The sequence below is a fragment of the Euprymna scolopes genome, chromosome 9 (assembly GCF_053919585.1).
Source record: "Euprymna scolopes isolate OS-2025 chromosome 9, ASM5391958v1, whole genome shotgun sequence".
Taxonomy (NCBI): Eukaryota; Metazoa; Mollusca; class Cephalopoda; order Sepiida; family Sepiolidae; genus Euprymna; species Euprymna scolopes.
Window position 1 is genome coordinate 87,992,769 of NC_136490.1, and position 23,000 is coordinate 88,015,768.

A 23,000-nucleotide genomic window follows, 5' to 3' on the forward strand; every position below is an offset into this window, starting at 1 on the left:
CAGCATTGTTGATTACATAAGATATGTTTAATGGATGAGGATGCTCGGGATTGATACAAGCCATAACCTCGATACATACCCACAATGCCATGGGAATTTGCAGCATTAAAATAAAGCCTGTTTAGGCATTTCTTCTTTGAGTGTGTTGTAGCGGGGATACTAAGGTTAATCCACTAATTTGGAACAGTGTTGATGGATAATGCATTTTGAATCAATTGCCTGGTCAGAGAGAACTCATAATTGTTAAGATGATTATTCTGGCACCCAGTTCCATTCAAAGCTGATTCTCTCTTCTGACCATCCCAACTGCTTGATTAGTGGATCTTCAGTAGACCCCTCCCTCCCACTACTAATCCCTGTGAAATTTCTTCCTAGGAAATAACGAAAGGTCACTAGATCTAGGAAACCTTTTGAGTGTTGCTTAGCACTCTCTGAAGCAATGCATATTGCCCTTCAGCCCTCGACCAAATGGCTGAGAATGAAGTCGAGAAAAGCACTATTACTTGTGGGGTTCCACACAGATTTCTCTCTCAAAGTTCAACTCAGGAAAGCCAGTCTTTTGGTGTTTTGATGACACGTCAAGCGATGGTTAACCTTGTTGAAAACTTTAGACTGATCTAAGTTGATCAATGCGGCTTCTATGTTGTCTTCTGTCCTTCCCTTTTCTAATCTCGTATGGATCAGATGCCAGTTGTTCTGAATTGATCTGTCCTTCAGAGCATTATGCTTAGTTCAATCAGCTCTTCGATAATGCCCTGCTACTAGTGTATGTTATATAGACACATCCTTTCAGTCATCAGGTAGACTAGTTTCTCAAGTATTAGAACAATTTTTCTTACTAGATATCAGTACAATGTTTAATGCTTTTTCAATTTCCTATTAATATATTATGTTCTATGATTTATTTGAAAACAAAAAATTCACCTTAGCCTAGGTGTTACACATCTCTTCTAACAATTTTGGTAATTAGATAATGCTATATGAATATCTAACATTCTAGATAAGTAGTTTTTTTAATGATGGAGTTATATTAAAATTAACAGGGGTGTTTTTTTAAATGTCTATTCAATCTATGTAAATTTCTTGTTGAAAATATTATTCTTTAAGTTATTGGAACAGTTTTCCTCAAATTTTTCAAATTGATTACATCCAAACTTTTCAATAATAATGTCTATGACTGTATCATTGCTTATTTTTAAATAAATGTTTTGATAAAAAGGAAGTTTAAAAATGTATTCTTTTTTCCCTATCTATATGCATCAATCCTGAACTAAATAAAATTATTGCAGTTCAGTGCTTTTTTTTTTTCTTTCCTTCAAATACAAATGAAATGCTATTTAGATTTGATGGCAAGAAATCCACCTGGTAACATTATGTTAGATATTTACCTATAAAGTTACCTATGTTGTATATATTCATCTGTTATGTATAAAGTTCACGCTTATAATAATTAACTGATCATTATAAATTTTGGAAACCAGGTGCAAGGTATAAGGGTGAGTAATGTGGGCTATATTTTTAGTTAGTTTTATGCAAAAGGGAAAACCAAGGGGATGTGAAAATTCAGATACTTACAATTTTTGTGTGACTTTAACGATAGGTATTAGACATCATAGAGGTGGTATTATGTCTGTTAAGTGTTGAGATAGGAGATAGCTACAGTAGAACCCTGAGATACAATGGCCCTAGGATGCAGTTTTTACAATGTGAAATACAATGTTTTTCCCCACCCCTGATTACAGTATTTGCCCCACCTTACTGTGTTATGTTATTTGGTTATATAGATGTATATTATCCTGTATCGTAGGGTTCTATTTTATTTTAGTCAGTCATATCTGTACATATCTAACTTGAATAAGAAAAGTTTTACACTGATTCATTTTCTCTACAACAATATATTTGATTGGATAAAAAATACAGGAACATAAACAAATTAGTTGAGGTTCTTAGTCAGCTGGCATAAAAAATAGCATAATTCCAGTTGATCTTGCCCTTATCAATGTGATGATGACAAGGGAGCAGGTGCCTGACTATCTACGTTGAAATCTTGACAAGAACGATTTTATATTTGACCAAGAAAATAGTTGGTAGGAATCAGTAGGTTTTCAGTATGCATGTCAGTGGTGTGCTAATTGCTTGTGTATCAATATGCTGATCAAGTTATAACTCAGCATAACACAAGATATTGTGCATACAAACAAACAAAATAGAACTATCATGTAATAGCTACTACACCAATTAATAAATATCTCCCAAATTACAGTTTTTGAAATATTTTAGAGGGCATTATATGAGCACAACCTCCCATTTAAAAATTAAAATATTTCAGATTTGCATTAAATTTTATCCATAGATGTCAAAAATAGCAAGTTTTTGTTAGTTGAAAATAATAAACATAAACATGGATTTTAGAAAATATAGATTGTTAAGTATAATTTCAGTTATTTGATCTTTCTAAAACTTGAAACATGAGAAACAAAAAGAATTTGTTCATACTGTTTAAATTATTTTAATGGTTTTAGTATTGCTATATGCATTTACTATAGCAATAAACCTAACTTAAGGACATTTTTGTTCAAAAGCTTATGACATTTAAATAAAAAAAGGGTTATTTTTGCTCATGAATTTTATCTGATTAATAGAATAAAAGAAAAATTTGTTCTATTTTCCAAAATGCAGGCATCTGTTATTTGTTATTTAAATATGGTAAAAGTATTTATTGAAATACAAAAACAAGGGAGATAATTAGGTTATAAGTATTCTATTTCTAGTATTGGAAATAGTGTGTACATTTATTGACTAAGAGTTATTTTCTGCCGCTGTCCATTCATAACTTCCCCTTTCACACAATATCTTTTTTCTCAGGTACTTTTGTATTCACTTTTTATAGTTTTAATACATTTAAAAAGCATATTCTTTTTTGTTCATTCTTTATATCAAATCTGATTAGGAGATTTACATTTAAACAGTACTAAGAAATGTTCCACAATCATCAATATAGATTTTTATTTAACTAGCAAAATTACACTTTCAAATATTGTCAAGGTCTGTGGATTTTGCTAAAATTCTGTTGTAATAATTCCCTATAATTTTAGTATTTAGTTTTAACATTGTATATTAATGATTAAAAGACATGAATCTTTCATAACTTTATTGATATAGAAATATATTAATAAAATTATGAGAAAATTTGTGTCTTTTTGCTAAGATCAATATATATATATATATATATATATAATATATATTCTAGTTTTATGCTTATCTTTTCTGACCTCGGTTAGTAAAGGACAAATTCTAGACTGAGGCATTTTTTAAAAATTATTTGGTAAAAAAAGACAAATCAAAAGTCTTTATGGGATTTAAAGATGCCTGAACGATTTTATTGCAAAACCTGTTCTTTTAAAAATAACATCTATTCTTTCATTAAATCATAAAAACATTTTACAAAAAATTTACATTTATCTTAAAACAATATAAATATTTAAAAAAAATATATTCTTTAATAGAATTGTATTAAACTAATTTAAATATTTAAAAAAATAACATTGTTTCTTTGAATTCTCTTTTAAGAAAATTTTGTAAGAAGGGTACAAACAACTATAACCCATTTAATTTAACCAAATGGTGGAAAAATTACACATAAAAAGAAATGGCCAATTAAATAGCAGCAAAATTTACCTTTCAACTTCAAGAATATAAAAATATTGCAGAAACTTAAATTCATATCAAACAAAAAATATTATTCTTTCTGCCATAGAACCAAAAAGTTCAATAAATAAAAGCTAAAATAAAGCTTCTGGTCCAGATAAAATACACTACAAATAAGCATTCTGAACTGAAATTTTGTTTTTCAATATATCAAAACCATTTTGTAGGTATGCATATATAGTGCTGCAAGATATATATATATATAAAAAAAATTTATCTTGGTATTTCAATTAGTACCTAAGTTATGGTCATTCAAAGTTAGACATTACATTTTGTCTGATACTGAATACAAGGACAAGTAGTGTAGAACTGAAGATAAAAAGCTTCAAATAGCTGAGAACATTTTTTATAAATATAATGGCATAGTCTATTAAAAGAAAGATAATATAGATGAAATTAATAATTCTTAGATATACCTAGTCCTAAACATTGGTGAAAATCACATTATCACAAAAATTGTGCAAAAGCGATACAGAAGAGCAGCTTTGACTATTCATATAAGGTTTATTATAGCAGCTAATACATTGAAATTTATGATTCATGATAGCATACAGATAAGCTTAATGTCTTTTCATTAGCAAATTCATAAAAACCTTATTTTTAACATGTAAAAAACATACCCCAAAGCCCAATTTGACAGTTGGGCAGAAAAATGGGTCGAATGTATACTTAAACCTTTCGTAAAATGTTACTCATTAAAACTTATATACTTGATTAATTTTTGGATGAAGAATTTAAAAAAAGTTGACCTCAAAACCTTGAAATTTGCTTTAAAAATAATTTTTAGTGCTAAATTTTAAATGTGTAAAGATAAAATATATTTATTGAATAAGATAATGGAAGATTTTATTGGTAGTTTCACTCATCTTATTTAGCTTTAATTTGATTATATTTTATAGACAATATATAAGGGATATGTCATACGCTTTCATCACTTGGTTAAAAATACTGGAAAAATCTTTTCTGATATCATAAGGGATGAAATCATCAATTAAAATAGATCAGAGATGATCGGTGACCCAAAGAATCATGAGTCATCAAATATTGAACAGGAACCTTATTTAATAAAATATAAAATTCTTTTAAACAACAAAAGTTAGTACAAAATTGTAAATAGAAATTGAGAGAACATAGAGAGAATACACAGAAATGAGATATAAACATAAGAAAGAGGACAGAGAAAGAAAAAAGAGAGGGCAAAGAGTGAGAAAAACAAAAAAACAAAGAAAAGGGAGAGAAAAAAAATAGAAAAATGTTGACACTGTATAGAGAAATTTACAGAAACCAAGGCTGTATCTGCACAAAGGAGCAGGAAATATGGTTCTCTCAGAAATTGACCATCAACATTGAGCCACTATTGTAAGCACTTGACCAATATCTGATGAGCTCCTAGAACTCAAACTGTATAATAGTACATCTATATCAAGAAACAAGAGCCAGTAGAGCAATCTCTATCACAAAACTGGCCAAATACTTTAGACAAGATTCTCACTAATGTGACAAAAACACTAAACAAGCCTGCTGTAAAAATAGCCCAATAGAGCTGCCAGAAATACACTGATCTTCCATGTCAAGAATTGCATTTTAGTGGGAAATCTAACTCTCCACAAAGGGTTACAAGTATTCTTAATTAAGGTCATGACATGTGTCCTCTTCAAGTAGAGAAAGGGTAGGTAGAAGGATCACAGGAAATAACATCTACTGTTTTCCTCTCAGACTATTTTCATTAAAAAGCAAAAAAAAAAAAAAAAAAAGAAAAAAAGTGCTCTCTGTTCATTTAATGTACAATTACTAAAAATATTCTGCTTATAAAATCCCAATTTGTGTACTTGTTATACATGACAATGTATATATATATGTATTTATGTATGTGTGTGTGCTATATTTATTACCGACCTCATATTGCAAATGCTATTAAAAAAATTTCTGTTATGAGGAAATATTTTAAATATGAGTATTTAAAATTATTTCTGATCAGTAATATGTCTCTGCTTGGATAATGCCAGTTGAATACCGTTAGTATAAAATATAATGTGAAATGGTTTGTATTGATATAATCATTTTTATTAAAAATATATATTTTTTGTTTTTTATAGATTGTCATTTGCCATTTATATCTGATGGTCTGAATTTTGAACAAGCTATTAATAAAACTTCTCTATCTGAATCAGCAGGTAAGCTATTTATGAATTATCCCTTCGAGTGACAAATAATTTCATGGTATATAACCAAGAAAAATCCCTCCTAAATTTTTGTAGTCAGTTGTTATGTTTCTGATTGTTTGTATTTGAATTTTTCAGACTCACTAGGAAACCAGGCAAATCCAGTGCCATCAGGATTGGTAGCAACTCCTGAATTTATTACAGTGTCTGGTTCAGATTCTGCATTTCCTTTCACTCAATCAAATGGATTGCAGAGTTTCCAGACCATTTCAGATGTGAATGATTCATTACTGGGCACAGTTTCTACCAATGATATTCTACCACAGAACACGCTGCAGAGTCAAGTGGATAGCCTTCTAGGAGGATCCAATGATGTTTATATGTCGACTATGGATAACCTCGATGCCAACTTACAACAGTCTTCAAGTGATTTTAAGAATGCTGCAGATGCTGTGGTGATTATCAATCTGAGAGATTATGAGAAGACCAGTGTCAGTTCATTATCCAGTCCTGGAACACCACCCATTGATTCTCCATCTTCACCTAATAACCTCATTATTGATGCTGATACTCAGGCATCATTAATCCAACGGTCAGAGAATCTCAACTTGGAGACATTAGAAGGCAACTCCTTGACTCCCAACACGAGTAGTGCAAATGGCTTGTGGGGGGTGTTAGATGAAAGTGCAGTTGATGAATTGCCAAGTAAAGCTCATAAGCCTGATAAGAATTCTGACGCACCTTCCAGTCTCAGAGCAACACATACATCGGAGAGTGAAACCTTGGATGTTGATCGAATTACTATGTCTGCAGCAAATTTTGCTTTTTCAAAAATTGAGCCTCAAACTTCTGTGTCTGAGTTCACATTTGGTACGCAGTCATTTTCTACATCAGTAACAAACACTGAGCTAAAGAATGCCAAGTAAGTATCACTAGAGGTAATTTATATTATTATTGTTCTAATTCACAATTCAGTTGAATACTGTTGGTATTATTATCAAAACAAAGCTTGACTTGTTCCACGTAATAAATCAGTTGTGCTTAACAGAATTCTATTATAGATATGGCATCATTTAGTTTTTATTTTGTAGATTTTTTTAAATAAAGTTAATTTTTTTTTTTTTTTTGTATTATGCACTTCAAATTAACATTTTTATTTTGAATGTGAATGCATCTAAGATATTTAGAGTTGATTAGAAAATATAATTTAAATAGTAAAACATACTTGAGATCACGTAAGCTTTCATTTAAAATGTATTCATTGTTTTAATATATAACATTTATTTTGTTTTTGTACCAGTCACATTTCAATTATAGCAGATTTTGCTTATTAATAAGCTGTTGATTCTTTATTATAGATTTAACCATTTAGAAAATTGAATATAAAGATTAATTTTCATTTACTTGTAATTTCAATAAAAATGAATTACATGTTTTCATTTGTGTAAATCAAACTTTTATGATAAGTAACAGGCTTCTTTGGTAATCTTAATATCAGCAGTTTTGAAACATTTCTTTAATTTTTGTTTAATATCCACACTTTCTGAATTGAGTTTTTATATTTATTGCTAAAGTCTTTCTATTATGCATTTCAAAGATAATTTGTATCTATCTTGATATTTTCCTAGCATTTAGATTTTAATTGCAGCAACAAAGACACAAAGAATTAATAATGAATGGTAAATGTGAATCTATTTTCAAGTTAATCAATTTCTATAATTGAGTACATTTCTTTCAACGGCTAATTCTTTTTAAATATTCTGAAAACAGTTTTGTAAAAATGTTCTGTGAATTGGACCTGTTACCATAACTGTTTCGCAACAACTGACTCCAAGAACTCTCATACATTCTTTCAACATTTCCATACCATCAAAGTCTCCTGTTCTGCACACATCTCTCTATACTGTATTTAATCTTCCTTATTAAGAGGTTATCAGAACTGAGCCTAAGACATTATACATCCATCGAATCATTCTCATATCATTTCTCCTTTCAATCTATGTTCTCAACCATCACTGGCCAGGTTTTATTTTCATACACCATAATACTGCATAGTAATAATGTTCTGCTAGTTAGTAAAGGTAGACGTTCTTTGGACTTACTCTACCCATTCTTAACTCTTACGATCACAAAAGTATCTACTTCACTCTGTGCTCTAATGGTATCACTAAGAAAACAAAATGTGTGAATAACTTCAATATTTTCACTATCCAAATATAATTTGTCCACATCTGAGTTCTTATCCATTTTCATTGGCTTATATTTCTTGCATATAAACAAGTCATCCTCTCTCCACCTACCAGTAATTTCACTGTACTTCTTGTGTAACCATTCTTTCAAGTACCACAAAAGACTAAAATTTAGCTGACCCTCTTTCCACCTGTCTGACCCTCTTTTCAGACCTTTATTTTCTATAGCATTCTTTCAAGTTTTTAACTTAACAAGAAGACCTTGAATTGTTTTACAGGCAAGTACTAAATCATGAGCATACAACATCTTTTCAAAATAACCTGTACAAAACTCTTTGGATAATGCTTCTAAGACAGTAATGAAAAGTGTTGGACTCTGCACAGAACCCTGATGTAATCCTACTTTAACATTAAAGCTGTCACTTAACGTGGTGTTAATTTTATAATTAAAAAAATAAAACGAATGTAATAAATTTGAGAAAAGCGAGTGTAATAAATTTGAGATGCTCTAACTAAAATTATACTGGAGAGAGTCTCTCTTTAAAAAACAAAGGTCTCCTCTTTTGTAGGATACCAACTCCTATTGCAATCCATGGTGATGACAGAGCTGATAAAGCAACTCCAAAACTATTAGAACTAAAATAATCTACTAACCAAGTACTATATACAAACTTGGAGCAGACATTTTAAGAAAGTTGCAAAAGATTAAATTCATGCAAAAACAACCTACGATACAATATTAACTAAACACTAATGAAAACTCCCCAAAAATAAATGACCACCAAACAAGAACTGATAGTTACAAGACTCGCAAGTGCAATATTTGATTTTTTAACACAAGTTAGTTCATATATGAAAATACGTGAAAAGAAAATCCTGTACCTAATCAAACTATATTTACACTGCTACTAATGTTTCCACATACTTTAATATTGAGAACTCACAACATTTACAATCTCTCCATTTACAAAATTTTGTCATTTTCCTAATACCTATAATATTTTAAATATTTGTAACTTTTTGCAAACATATTTTTAACAGTAAATACCTATTTCTCTATATTAAATGACTACATAATATTAATTCATAATAAAAATTAAAAATCAATGTTTACAATTCAAAATGGTATTTTTTCAATGCAAAGTAATCCAAATTGATTATCATGATGATTTGTATAGTAATTGTTCATAAAAAGTTATGATTGAAATCATTTTAATTTAAAAATAACAATAACTACAAAAGTTAAGTATGACTAAAAAGAAAAACATTTAGAAAAGAATGAAGGCAAAAAAAAACAAAACAAATAGTAATTTTTATCAATAATTCAGTGACAGCTTTAATGGTGTAAAATATAGCTATTTTAAGTTTAGATATTTTTTATTGAAGTTTTTTTTTAATCTACACGAACCAAAAAATATTTTAATTACACATAAAATACATGCTAAAATATTCATTATTTCTTAGATTGAGTTATACATAATTGTTCTAATTAGTTGTGCTTTGTAATTAACAAATCACACACCTCCTAATAAGCTATCTATGTACTTCTCTCACTATATCACTGTATATTGGTTAAACCATTTCCAAATTAAAAAGAAAATTCTCTGAGCACTTAGAAAAAGGGAGAGAGTTTTTCAGTGTTGCTTTTTAATTATATTTTTACTATTTAATTTATATAATGTAGCCATACATATTATAAATGCATATATAAATTAAATGGAAAGTATATGGAAATAATTTAGGGTCCAGTTCTTTTAGCAACTCGTTCATTTTAAGCTAGTAAAAACCAGTTAAATTCTACTAGTTTATTAAAATTATTTCTTATATGCAATGTAAGTTGATTTTTGTCACTGATGTCAACTCTTATAATGCCTAAGAGCGCTTTTTTTTTTTTTTTTTTTTTTTTTTTTTTTTTTTTTTACAAAGGCATCACCACATTATCAAGGCCCAGAGGCCACTCAAGGATAAGGGTTAAAGAGTGTACAGTAGAAGTTGGTCAATATAGTAATCATTAGTAATGAAAATTTGGTAAATTTAATAACTTATATGGAACGGCTCATCAAGAACTTATTTACCTTAGACTTGAACACAACCATATTGTAGTCAGCCGGAAAGCAGGAAAACGGAAGACAATTCCACAGGCGTGCAGTTCTAAGAAAGAAGCTTTGTTCATGGAATCTATGTTTAGGTTTAGGCACAGATAAAGAGTGGGGGAAATTATTGATAGTGTTTACAGCTAGACGAGTGTTTCTTGTGAAAGTTTGGCGAGGGGGGACCATAGATTGAAGCTCAGTTGAACACTTTCCATGAAAATAACGATACATCAGAGACAAACTCGCAACATCTCTTCTGTGAGATAAAGGTTGTAAGGAGGAGAAAAGGACATCTCCTACGAGGCTACGAAGTCTATTTTGAACTCTATCAAGGCAGGACAAGTCCTTTCTAGCAGCTCCTGCCCAGATGTGGCAACAGTATTCCATCCTTGGACGTACCTGGCTCTTATATAGATAGAGAATAACATCAGCAGTGAGATATCTACTGGATCGATAGAAAGATCCCACCATTTTTCCAGCGGCCTTGGCAACAGATTTGATATACGTGTTCCATTTAAGATCAGGAGTAATGGTCAAGCCCAGAAGCTTGTCAAAACTTGAGGCCTCCTGAAGACGAGAGCCATTCATTTCAATTGATGACAAATGTGGATTAAAATGTTGATGATGTAAAGAGAGAAGCTTGGTTTTAGATGCATTAAAAGTAACCAGCCACTCCTTTCCCCATTGTACTACATGCTCAAGATCAGAGGAGAGAGAATTGGAGAGTACTTGCTCGTTTACTGTCTTAGATGTGGTACCATAAATGGTAGTGTCGTCAGCATAAATGTCTACAAATGATGTAAGGATATGATTTGGAAGATCATTAATGTAGATCAGGAAAAGAGTTGGGCCCAGGATGGATCCCTGAGGGACACCGGCATTAATACTGTGAGCTTCTGATTTTTGCCCCTCAACTACTACTTTTATGAACCTATCAGAAAGAAATGATTTGATAATTGAGAAGACTTTTCCAGCTATACCATAGCTAGCGATCTTATGAAGTAAACCTTTATGCCATACCCTATCAAAGGCTTTAGATATGTCAAGAGCAATTGCCCTAGAAAGATTGCCACCGTCGAGAGATTTGCTAATCCTATGCGATATAACTGTAAGGACATCTGCTGTAGATCTAGCAGAACGGAAACCATATTGAGTGTCACTAAGAAGGTTATTTTTGTTGAGATGTTTGATTACTTCTGTATTTAACACAGATTCTAGCAACTTACTCATGACGCACAGGAGACTTATTGGCCTGTACTGAGAGGGGGATGAGCGATCACCTGAATTCTTAAATACAGGGCATACTGATGAGATTTTCCAGGGAGATGGGAAACTATTCTCCTTAAGACAACGTTTAAACAGTTTTGTAAGTATGGGCGCTAGTTCAGGTTGAAGTTTTTTGAGTACTATAATTGGAATACCATCAGGGCCAGTTGCTTTACTCGAATCAAGGTTTTTGATTAGCTTGGCAACATCACGTACAGATATACGTATATCACATAGCGTGTTTTCTGATACAGGAGGAAATATTGGGGGTTGGCGGTCTTGGTCGCAAAGGGTAGAATTAGCTGCAAAGTTCTTGACAAAGAGTTTGGCTTTGTCTGATGCTGACGAGATTACCTCAGGTCCATTGATAATAGTTGGGATGGAGCACACGCTTCTGTTCAGGATTCTGTTTGCTATTTGCCAAAACTGGTGGGAACCAAGCCGCTGCTCAGCTACTTTGGACTTAACAGATTGAACATACAACTCTCTTGCGTTCCTTATTACTTTCTTACAATGGTTGCTGGCAGTCCTGAAAACGGCTTTAGTTTCCATACATCTATTACGTTTGAAGCAGTGGAAAAAGTGATTTCTGTGCGCAATGGCAGCAGCACATTCTGGAGAGAACCATGGCTGGCTGTTAGGTTTTTGCTGAAACTTTTTAGAGGGTATGAAATGGTCAATACCTACAATTAACCATTCAGTTAGGTCTAATACTATAGAGGACACATCCTTTTTAAACATGGAATGCAGAGGTAGATCAGATATAAATGTACGGAAGCTATCCCAGTCAGCCTTAGTGTATCGATATACTGTACGATGAAGTGGTACGTCTGGGGACTTATTACATTTCATTTTTATCTTAATTGATACAACAGAGTGGTCGGAAGATCCAAGAGGCGACAGAACAGAAACTGAACATAGTTCAGGGCAAGTTGTGAGAAAAAGGTCTAGTAGGCTCGCATACTGGCCGTCATTATCGGGCACACGGGTAGCAGGATTTTTCACACCTTTTGCCTTGATAGCTTTGGACATTTTATCTTCTCTAACAGATATGGTTTTCTGTTTTCTTTAATGTTTTCGCTTGAATAATTAAGACAACAAAAGTATCATGGCAAGGAATACTGTTTGGACTTAATTCTTTTATTTACTATCTGACATACATTTTACTTAGTTTTTATACTTTTTTTGCTTACTTTATAAAACCATTCTGTCAAAAATGCAGTACTTTATCCACTGATAACTTTTCTATAAGTTCTGATTCATAAAATCACTTTTCTAAGCAAGATTTGCATAGGAACTCATTGAACAATGATATTCTGCTCTTAGCTCCTACACGATAACTAAGTCATTTTTTTTAATTTAGAATTAAATGAGCATTTTATGAAAATTTACAAAAAGTTAAAAGAATGTACACTCCAAATGTATTATCATTTCTGTTGTTTTTATATCTTTTAAAAGCATCAATATCTAGAATTATATACTACTTACTGCATTTTTTTACTTTTTCTATTTAAAATGTTTTTTGTGGAGGAAGAAAAATTATTTTATTTTCCCAGCATTATCTTTGGAAGAAAAAAGAATAATCTAATTTCCTATTTTTTTAATATCATATTCTTGTTGTTTGATTATATCCTATACTGAATAAATGTTTTCCAAGATTGTAACTATTTAAGCTATATTGATATTTGTTACTAGAGTTGTCTCATGCTATTATTACTGAAGTAAAGTAGTAGGATTCATTCAGTATTTTAGAACTCCAAATGTGGCCTCATCAAAGTGTTATTCATTTGTGAATCCTTCATTGAATTTTGAAAACAAAAGAAAGTGTTGAAATTTTTTGTTAAATATACCATGTAGAAGAAAAATGTTAATGATATTTAAATATTGTTTTTCCTATTTTACAAATTCAGACATGATCATGTTTATATTATCTTTTATTTTTCTGCTTTTTTTTATTCACTTTTATGTATTCTAACACTATCCTTTCCAGCTCAATATTGCAGCAGCAAAATTAGCTGTGTGGAAAAAAATTCTCGATAAGATTTTTTTTCTTTTCTATTTTTTTTTTCGATATTTTCTTCCAATATTTTGTAAATTTTATAAATTTTCATCTGCTGATTGTTAATTGGCTAAAAACATATTCTATTTAAAATGTATTTATCTGCACACACTTTGTATGCTTATGAGAGAGAATTTGAATGCTGTTCTCGAGTGTCTAAGGTCTCTCTCTCTGTACAGGGGTTTGTTAGGACTACCTGGCCTGAGGATATTTCCCATTTACAAGTAAATCCTGATAAAATATTGAAAATAACATAGTATTTGAAGCCCAAATAAGATAATCTCAGTATGTTTACACACTGGCCTATACAAAAAATGATGCAACTTCAAGTGATGTTGCCTCTAGTAATAACATTAAGCTTGGTACTCCATCAGACTAAATGAATTTTTGTCCTGGAACCCGGTAAAACTGAGAGACTGCTAGAAAGATATACTATAACATAATTAACTGGTCAATCTTTGTTTTTACTAACACAATGTTTTAGAGGTAAATGAAAACTTTAATGGAACACTTGGATATCTATATATCTTATAAGAAGATCAAGTGTTAGCCGTAGAAAGAGTCCCTTGATTTCTAAGACTTTACATTGATCTAAAATGAGCAAAAAAGAATTATAAATCAAATATGCCTTAAGTTTAATTTTTAAAATTATTTTTTGTCTTCTATATTAGCGTGGCATGCCAATTTATTGTTACTGTTTGTCTTGGTTATTAATAATCTATTTTCATACTTTTGTCCTGCATGCAAAAAAAAAAAAAACATAAAAAAAATTGCTTTTAATTCTTTTTAATGAACTTATTTTGAAATTACCAAATGAAATTATGATAAAATGTGTGAAGATGTTTCAATTATTTATATATATATATATATATATATTTTTTTTAATGAGTTTAAAAAAAAAAAATCTGTTTCCCGTTTTACTTCTGTAAATCTTCAGTGGGAATGATTTTTATTTCTTTGGAATTATGGAATATATCATAGATGATTGGAATGTGAATGAGAACCAAAGATCAATTTTATTAAAATAAGTCATTTTTAGTTGTCATTTGAAAGTATTTGAACCCTTAATTCCTGATAGAGCATGCAAAATTCTTTGATTTGTGAAAGAAAGACTTTCATCTTATGTTCTTCAATTTGACATTCACATGATATCTTTAATTCTCATTACATTCTACATAAGAAACAAGTTTTTAATAAATTCTCATTTGCTTTGGATATTAGTATGACATAACAACTTGAATTGTTTATATTTTTCAAAATAACTCAATCTTGTAAAGAAATTCATTTGAAGTTTTAAATAAAAATGCTTTGAATATGATGCATTTGAAAATCCTGATTTTTCAAAACTTTTGAAATTTCATTTTTGTACAAGAATTCTCTGTCAAAGTTATCTCCCGTTATATCTTTATTTTAATTATTATATGTTGATGGTCTCATCAAAATCCTAGCCATGAATTAATATACACACTTTATTTTATTTTTTAGAGTTTCTACTGCGACTCCCATTCTTAAACACACTGATGTTGGACAAAAAACTAATTCTAATGCAAGGTCTGCACAGAGGAAAACGAAAGAACCCAATTTAAGCACACAGTTCCCTTCAAAGTCTCATGGCTTTGAAATTCGTATCCTTGAACAACCGGAAGAGCAACACCGAGCTCGTTACATGACTGAAGGTAGCCGAGGAGCTGTGAAAGATCAAAGTCAACAGGGTTATCCTGTGGTACAGGTAACATGTTGGCCAGTTATTTTTTTATTTTAGCACTTTTGTTGTACATTATACTGAAATTTATAAACACCTATTTAATTTGAATGTAAATAAATGTAAAAAAAAAAAGAAATGTTATTATATTTAAGTACTTTATCTTTTTAAAAAATTATTTAAACTATTATTCTTTTCACAAGGATTCTTCATGTGCATCTTTTAGAACTCCAGAATCTTTGTTAAATTCGGGAATCTATTGCAAAATTGTAAATTGAACCCTTTATTTAACCTGACTGGGATAAATTGTTCTTGTTCTGTCCACCATGACCTGTGGCACAACGGATAAAGTTATCAATCAATTCTAAGTGAGTGTTATGAAGGTAGAAGGTTTAGTTTTTTTTTTTTTTATATGTGGTAATAATTAAGATTAAAAAAAAAAAAAAAAAAAAAAATTAATACATCTACCCAGTCATGTTCAACAAGTTCCCCAGTTCAAAGAGATGAACCTGAAGAAGGTTGGAGGTTATATTAGCAAAAATGTAAAAAAAAAAAAAAAATCACCTAATATTAGTGACCCTAATAATACAAAGTTATCAATCATCAGCTAAAAAATTTGTAAACATATTTTACAAATATTAATATATGATACTTGGTTTTAAGTATAATGGAGTTATCTCTTGAAGTTGGATTGTTGATTATTGAACACAGATTATTTACTATTAAAAAATGGGAAGTGTTAGAATGAAACTAAGTAATTTCCATTAGATGTGGTTGACAAAGATTAATATTTCTCTTTTTTTATTTTATCAGCTTTTTGGACCAGTTCAGACTGCACTGCTCCAAGTTTTTGTTGGCACTGATACTGGGAAAGTAAAACCTCATCCTTTCTATCAAGCATGTAAAGTATCTGGAAAGAATTCAACTCCTTGCACAGAACGGGATATTGATAGTACAACTACAATTGAGATAGAGTTAAGCTCAACAAATGATTTGATGGCAAGGTATTTAAACTTTTTAATTTCTCTTGGAGACTGAGAAAGTTTGCCACTTGATGCTTCAGTGACATATTAACAAAATTGTAATTTGCTCAAATCTATTAGACCTTTTTCCCTTTAGTTTTGTTTGTAGAGCTTTCCTAATTAAATTTTCATTTTTTTTTTCTTTTAAAATTTCCAGATATTAATCTACTGGAAATTTCTAGTTGGATTTTTAAAAATCTTCAGAAAGTTATTATTTCTTGTTTTATAAACTTTTGAATAAGGAAAAAATATTAAAAAAATTAAAGTGATTTAATTGTAGATAGTGATAAAAAAAAATAGTATATAGTCATAGAATGTTGGTGAGAATTAAGCTTATATATTTTTCTTTAGACATTATGTAGTGTATAATTGTTTCCTAAAGACAGAATGTTATGAGTTAAGACCATGGCATCAGTTTGATTTAGTGTAACATACAATAGCAAATAAACTAAATGATAATAGTATTTTAATATTTTATTATAGTATTAAATGTAATTGGAAGTTTTTAGATTGAAGTCGTTATTGAAAGCAAAAGTATTTTATAAGATAAACTATGGAGAGTAGACAATGCATTGTGGATGCGTTCTCAGCAGCTCCCATAACTCTTGCTTCTCCTAATTTTTCCCTCAGTCCTCATTTAGAATGAGTGATTTTTCTGACAAAGGAAGAAGAAAACGCTGTATTCTAGGTCGGCAGTATTTTTGCGTGAGCAGTCGCCTGAAATGTTGGAAATTTTCTGTTTCTATCCTTGTAGGCATGTCACTAATAAGGGTGCTGGAGGTAAACGTTTTAATTGGGCTGACATTATCCGTCTAATAGTCAGGGACCCAAGCCTTGGATTAACCACTAATGAAGCTGTCCTATCTGCAGGTGCAAAAGTACTGGAGCTGCTGTATTGCCATTTGATGAATGGATTCTGGACCATGCAGTAGCTTCTGGTGGGGCTTCTCGATGTCATTAGTGCATAATTGTTATGGCTTTACCTATCATGGTCTACAAAAAAAATATTTATTCATTTCTTTTTCTCCTTTGCCCTGTTCTAACCAAGTCTTTCAACCTGCTCCACAAATCCAAAAACTCCACCATAAAAAGTCTCCAGAAAAAAATACATGATTAAACCCAGAACTCCAACTTCTAACATAGACCCCCCCACAACCATGTCTTCTCCAACATCAGGGTCTACGCTCCAACCTTCCAGAGGTTGAAACCCAATTACAGGAGACTAAACCAGACCTGTTATTCCTAAACTAAACTGGCATTGGACCAACTATTTCCCTAGGTGAGTTCGTAATTAAAAAATACTCTAACTTAACATTAAAATCTGACCCCCAAAATTGCTATAGGCTTGGAATATGTGCCTACATTAGAGATAACTTTCCATGTGGTAGGGATATCTTTAGAGAAGACTCTAAATTACCTTGTATGTGCTTCTGGGTTGCACTTTCTCACACCACTGCATTTATTATTTGCCCTCTATTGCTCCCACAACAGCTGAGTTATTATCTTTTAAGAGCATATTTGAGAAAATTGACCACATTCTGTCTGCTCATCCTTCGGCTAACATTCACGTCTGTAGAGACTTCACTGTTCAGTGTGGAATGGTTAGCCCACTCAAACAAGACAGATGATGAGGGAAGGTTCTATCACGAGTTCTCCATTACTTATAACCTAACTCAAATTGTTCACGAACCCACCCGTGTCTGACACTGATGGTCAATATGCAAGTAAGTCCTCAGATGTACCTCTTCATCGTACAGTATATCGATACTCTGTGGCTGACTGAGATAGCTTCCATACATTTATATCAGATCTATCTCTGCATTCCATGTTTAAAAAAAAATGTGTCCTCTATAGTATCAGACCTGATGGAATGGTTAATTGTAGGCATAGAACACTTCATACCCTTAAAAAAATTCCAGCAAAAACCTAACAGCCAGCCGTGGTTCTCTCCAGAATTGCGCACAGAAATCACATTTTCCATTGCTTCCAATGTAATAGATGTACTGAGACTAAAGCTGCTTTCAGAACTGCCAGCAACCACTGTAAAGAGTAATAAAGAACGCAAGAAAGTTGTATGCTCAGTCTGTTACATCCAGAGTAGCTGAGCAGGGGCTTGGTTGCCACCAGTTTTGACAAATAACAAACAGGATCCTGAACAGAAGCGTGTTCTCTATTCCATCATCAATGGACCTGAGGTAATCTTGTCAGCATCAGACAGTCAAACTTTTTGCCAAGAACTTTACAGCTAATTCTACTCTGTGATCAAGGCTGCCAAACTTCAACATATTCCCTCCTATATCTGAAAACACACTATGACATACAAATATCTGTGCATGATGGTACCAAGCTAATCAAAAACCTTGATTCCAGTAAAGCAACTGGCTCTGAGGGCATTCCTATTATAGTGCTGAAAAAGCTTCAACCAGAACTAGCTCCCATACTTACAAAGTTGTTTAAGAGTTGTCTTAAGGAGAATTGCTTCCCAACACCTTGGAAAACCTCATTAGTATGCCCCGTGTTTAATAATTCAGGTGATCTGTCATCTTCCTCTCAGTACAGACCAATAAGTCTTCTGTACGTTATGAGTAAGTTGGAATCTGTGTTAAATAGAGAAGTAGTAAACCACATCAGCAAAAATAACTTTAGTGGCATGCAGTATGGTTTCTGTTCTGCTAGATTTACAGCAAATATCCTAACAGTTATATCTCAAAGGATTAGCAAATCTCTCGATGGAGACGTCCTTTATAGGGCAATTGCTCTTGATATATCAAAGGCCTTTGATAGGGAATGATATAAAGGTCTACTCGACAAGATCTCCAGCTACGGTATAGCTGGAAATGTCTTCTCAGTTATTAAATCATTTCTCTCTGATAGGTTTATAAGAGTAGTGATTGATGGCAGAAATCAGAAGCTCACAGTATTAATGCTGGAGGCCCTCAGGGGTCTATCCTGGGCTCAACTCTCTTCCTGATCTACATCAATGATCTCCCAAATCACATCCTTAGATCATCTGTAGACATTTATGCTGACAGCACTATCATCTATGGTAACACATCAAAGGCCATAAATGATCAAGTTCTCTCTGATTCTCTCTCCTCTGATCTTGAGCACATGATATAATGAGGAAAGAGGTAGCTGGTTTTCATGCATCTAAAAATAAGCTATCTTTACATCATTAACGTTCTGATCCCTATCTGGCATCAATTGAAATGAATGGCTCTCGTTTTGGAGGGGCTCCATGTTTTGGGTATAACCTTTACTCCTGGTCTGAAATGGAACATGTACATCAAATCTGTTGCCAAGGTTGCTGGAAAAATGGTGGGATCTTTCTACCGCTCCAGTAGATATCTCTTTGCTGATGCAATTCTCTACTTGTATAAGAGCCAGGTACATCCTAGGATGGAGTATTGTTGCCACATCTGGGAAGGAGCTGCTAGGAGCATCTTATCCTTCCTTGATAGAGTTCAAAATAGATTTCGTAGCTTAGTTGGAATGCCATTTTCTCTTTTCTGCAACCTCTTTCCCACAGAAGAGATGTTGCGAGTTTGTCTCTGCTGTATCGTTATTTTCATGGAAAGTGCTCATTTGAATTCCAATCTATTGTACCTCTTCACCAAACTTTCATGAGAAGCACTCCTTTAGCTGAAACCACTATCAATAATTTCCCTCCACTTTTTATCTCTGCCTAAACATAAAATAGAGATTCTTTGAACTGCACGCCGTTTGCCTGCTTTCCAGCTGACTACAATATGGTTGTCTTCAAGTCCAACATAGACAAATTTCCACTACTAATAATTACTATGATATTGTCTCATTGACTACTCTACACTCATTAACCCTTATCTTCAAGTGGTCTCTGGGGGTTGATAAGTGGTAAAAAAAAAAAAAGAAAAAGATAAATTTGTAAACTTGTATTTATTTTTACTCAGAGGATTGTTTGCTTATAATTTCCAATGTACAATCTATTTCTCTTACATATTGCTTTTATTATTCACTTTGATGATTCTTATTTCAGCATTGACTGCGTAGGCATTCTGAAACTAAGAAATGCTGATGTTGAACAAAGAATAGGTGTAGCCAAGACTAAGAAAAGAAGCACACGTGCCAGGATTGTCTTCAGAGCCATTTTTACTCGCCCTGATGGTGTGCAGCAAATTCTCCAAGTGACTTCATCTGCCATTGTTTGTAGTATGTTTCCATTTTAATGATTTTATATTTTTACTGCAACATTCTCATCTTAAAATGAACTTTTTGTTTTTTAAGTTAAAAAATATATTAGAAATCTAGTGTATTGATATTCATTGTATAAATTATCTTAAGTTTTCTAGATAGACTAGTATCTCCCTTGCTAGTTTAAAGTGCTAATCATTTAACCTGCAGTAAACTAACGGGTCTTACCTCCCTTTTAATTAGCTGGATTATGTAATTAGATGATAGAAAATAAAGTAGCTCTATTATAACTATAGAATACAGGTAGGATTGAGCACATTTAAGCAGTGAAATTATTTTTGAAGGTTAGAAAGATGAAACACTTTCTTCCTGAGTTGACTATGGCTTTATCTTTATTTATTTATTAATTTTTTTTGGTTAAAAGATGAAAGATTATATGAGAAAAAAGTTTTGGCTATACTTGAGAGAAATAATGCACAGGAGGAATTGAAGGATGGTAATTTGTCTTCAAAATAGGAAAATTATACACTGGACCAATTGCAGCATTCATGTTCAAGCGATTAAAATTATACTTTTGGACATGTCTGGAACATATTACTGACTTCACTAAACAATTACAACTGTTGTAGAATGTGTTTTCATATCCACATGCTCTAAAATTGAAGTAGACTACTACATTGTATAGCTACTATTATTTAGATGAAAGGAGAAGCTATGGCTTATTAGGTAGCTCTATATAATGTTTTGACATTTCACTTGAGTAATATATCAGAAGTGCTTATTCAGAATGAATTCTTAGTGTTGTCTTATAGGGTTGTCAAAAGTTTTTGACCTTCATGACAAAACTTACTATCTCATTGGACCAGTCTGAGAACTAAAATCATCTTAGCTAGCATTTTGGATATTTTATTCAATGAATACCAAATATAGATATGTATGGATTTTTATGGGGTAATAAGTTGATATATTACTAGTCAGTTAAATGATTTTTTCTGCTGTTTTTCTGTATTTTAACCAATTTAATTTGCCTTATATCATTAGGATAGAAGATATTAATCTTTTTATTTCTAATCTTTTGATTTTGATAATATCTCTGTTTTTGAGACTTATTTTCTGCTTTTATACTGAAAATAAACACTTCTACTTTTAATTATTTTGAGTCTTTTGATAATTATTACATGCTAACTATGTTTAAAAAAAAAAGCATGTAAAATATTTTTATTTCATGAAAATAATTTTAAAACATTTGATAAAAAAATTTTGTTTTTAGCCCAGCCAGTAGGTCAGCCTGAAGTGTCTCGACTCAGTTTGTCTGCGTGTTCAGTTAAAGGAGGAAAGGATCTGTTCATTATTGGAAAGAATTTCATGAAAGGTACGAAAGTGCTCTTCAAAGAAAGCGATGATGACAATAAAGTGATATGGGAAAAGGAAGCTGAAATTGAAAAAGATTATTTCCAGCCTGTAAGTTCATCAATGTTTCCATTTAAATTTCTTTAAAAACAAAAAATTCTCATCTGTTATCAACTTTGCATGAAATCGTTTCTTATTTTAGATTATTAATATTAAAACTAATGTTAATTATTATAAATATTTTTAAATGAACACATTAATTTTATGATTTTATATAGTTTTATATTTAATATTTAATTTACTCACCAGAATATGTCAAGATAAATCTAATATTACCAGTATATTACAATTTTCAATATTTGTTTCAATTTATATTGAATGAATTGATACAGTATTATTATTTATGAATAGTAATTCCTCTATCAAATGTATTCCTAGTATAGAAAAATTATATCTGAAATTTTGTTTTAATTGTCAATACTCCTGTGTATTTTTATAGTACTGGCTAGACTATTGATAAATTGTTCACATTTTATATGCAGTGAGTCCACATCTTCTGTGGTCTGTTCGCTTTTTTTAACCACCTTCTTTGCATCATATATTTTTTATTTATATATATAAAATAGGAAAATCATAACTTGGCAAATGCAGACACCACATATAAATTCAGTATGGTCAGATTACTAGCCAATATCTGTTGTAGGTTTTGCGCATATTATCGTTCGCTTTTATTCACTTCCTCTTTTTGTTCTGGAAAGATTCACTTTGCTAAACAGGTAACATTTAGAGGTGGTAATAAACTTCCGCATTATTCTGTCCTCATTGTACACCAGTTTACACTATTGCCAAATATTTCATAGGATTCAATTATTATATGCGTCTGTTATGTTTTCATTTTACTGTTTCGTTTTGTTTACACCCATGTGTAAGTTTGTTTTCACACATTTACTTTGAAAACATCATAGCCATTGGGCTTCTTCCTCCATCAACCAAAAACATACTGAACACAGAATACACTTTTTGCTCATGTGCTATTCTGAATTTACTTGTTTAATGTATGTTTCCTTTATGAGCCTCATTGCATGCAGGCCATGATTTTTTTTTTTTTTTTTACCTAGCCAATACAGTTCAAATGCTGTAGCCGTACTCTTTCTTGATAATTAATCATGTTAGTAATTCAGCACAGTAATTTCTCTGTATATGTAATAGCAGTTTTACTTTTGGGTGGGGGCATTACTTTGCTTGCTTTATCAGTTATATTAGGAGTTGTAACTATGTA

The 23,000-nt window shown here is 31.5% G+C and overlaps 1 protein-coding gene across 2 annotated transcripts in view; it reads left to right on the top strand.

Annotated features, from left to right (window-relative positions):
* Positions 1–23,000, top strand: part of LOC145284768 (uncharacterized) — a 187,481-nt gene that overhangs the window by 104,304 nt on the left and 60,177 nt on the right. Inside the window, exons 4-9 of one of the 2 annotated variants that reach the window (XM_080133738.1) lie at positions 5,805–5,882; positions 6,009–6,792; positions 14,963–15,206; positions 15,993–16,183; positions 20,217–20,389; positions 21,642–21,832. In XM_080133738.1, coding sequence (XP_079989864.1) covers positions 5,805–5,882; positions 6,009–6,792; positions 14,963–15,206; positions 15,993–16,183; positions 20,217–20,389; positions 21,642–21,832 — 1,661 coding nt within the window. Of the gene's footprint in view, positions 1–3,205; positions 5,883–6,008; positions 6,793–14,962; positions 15,207–15,992; positions 16,184–20,216; positions 20,390–21,641; positions 21,833–23,000 lie in introns of those variants that run through there. The other variant, XM_080133737.1, reaches the window with a different exon arrangement.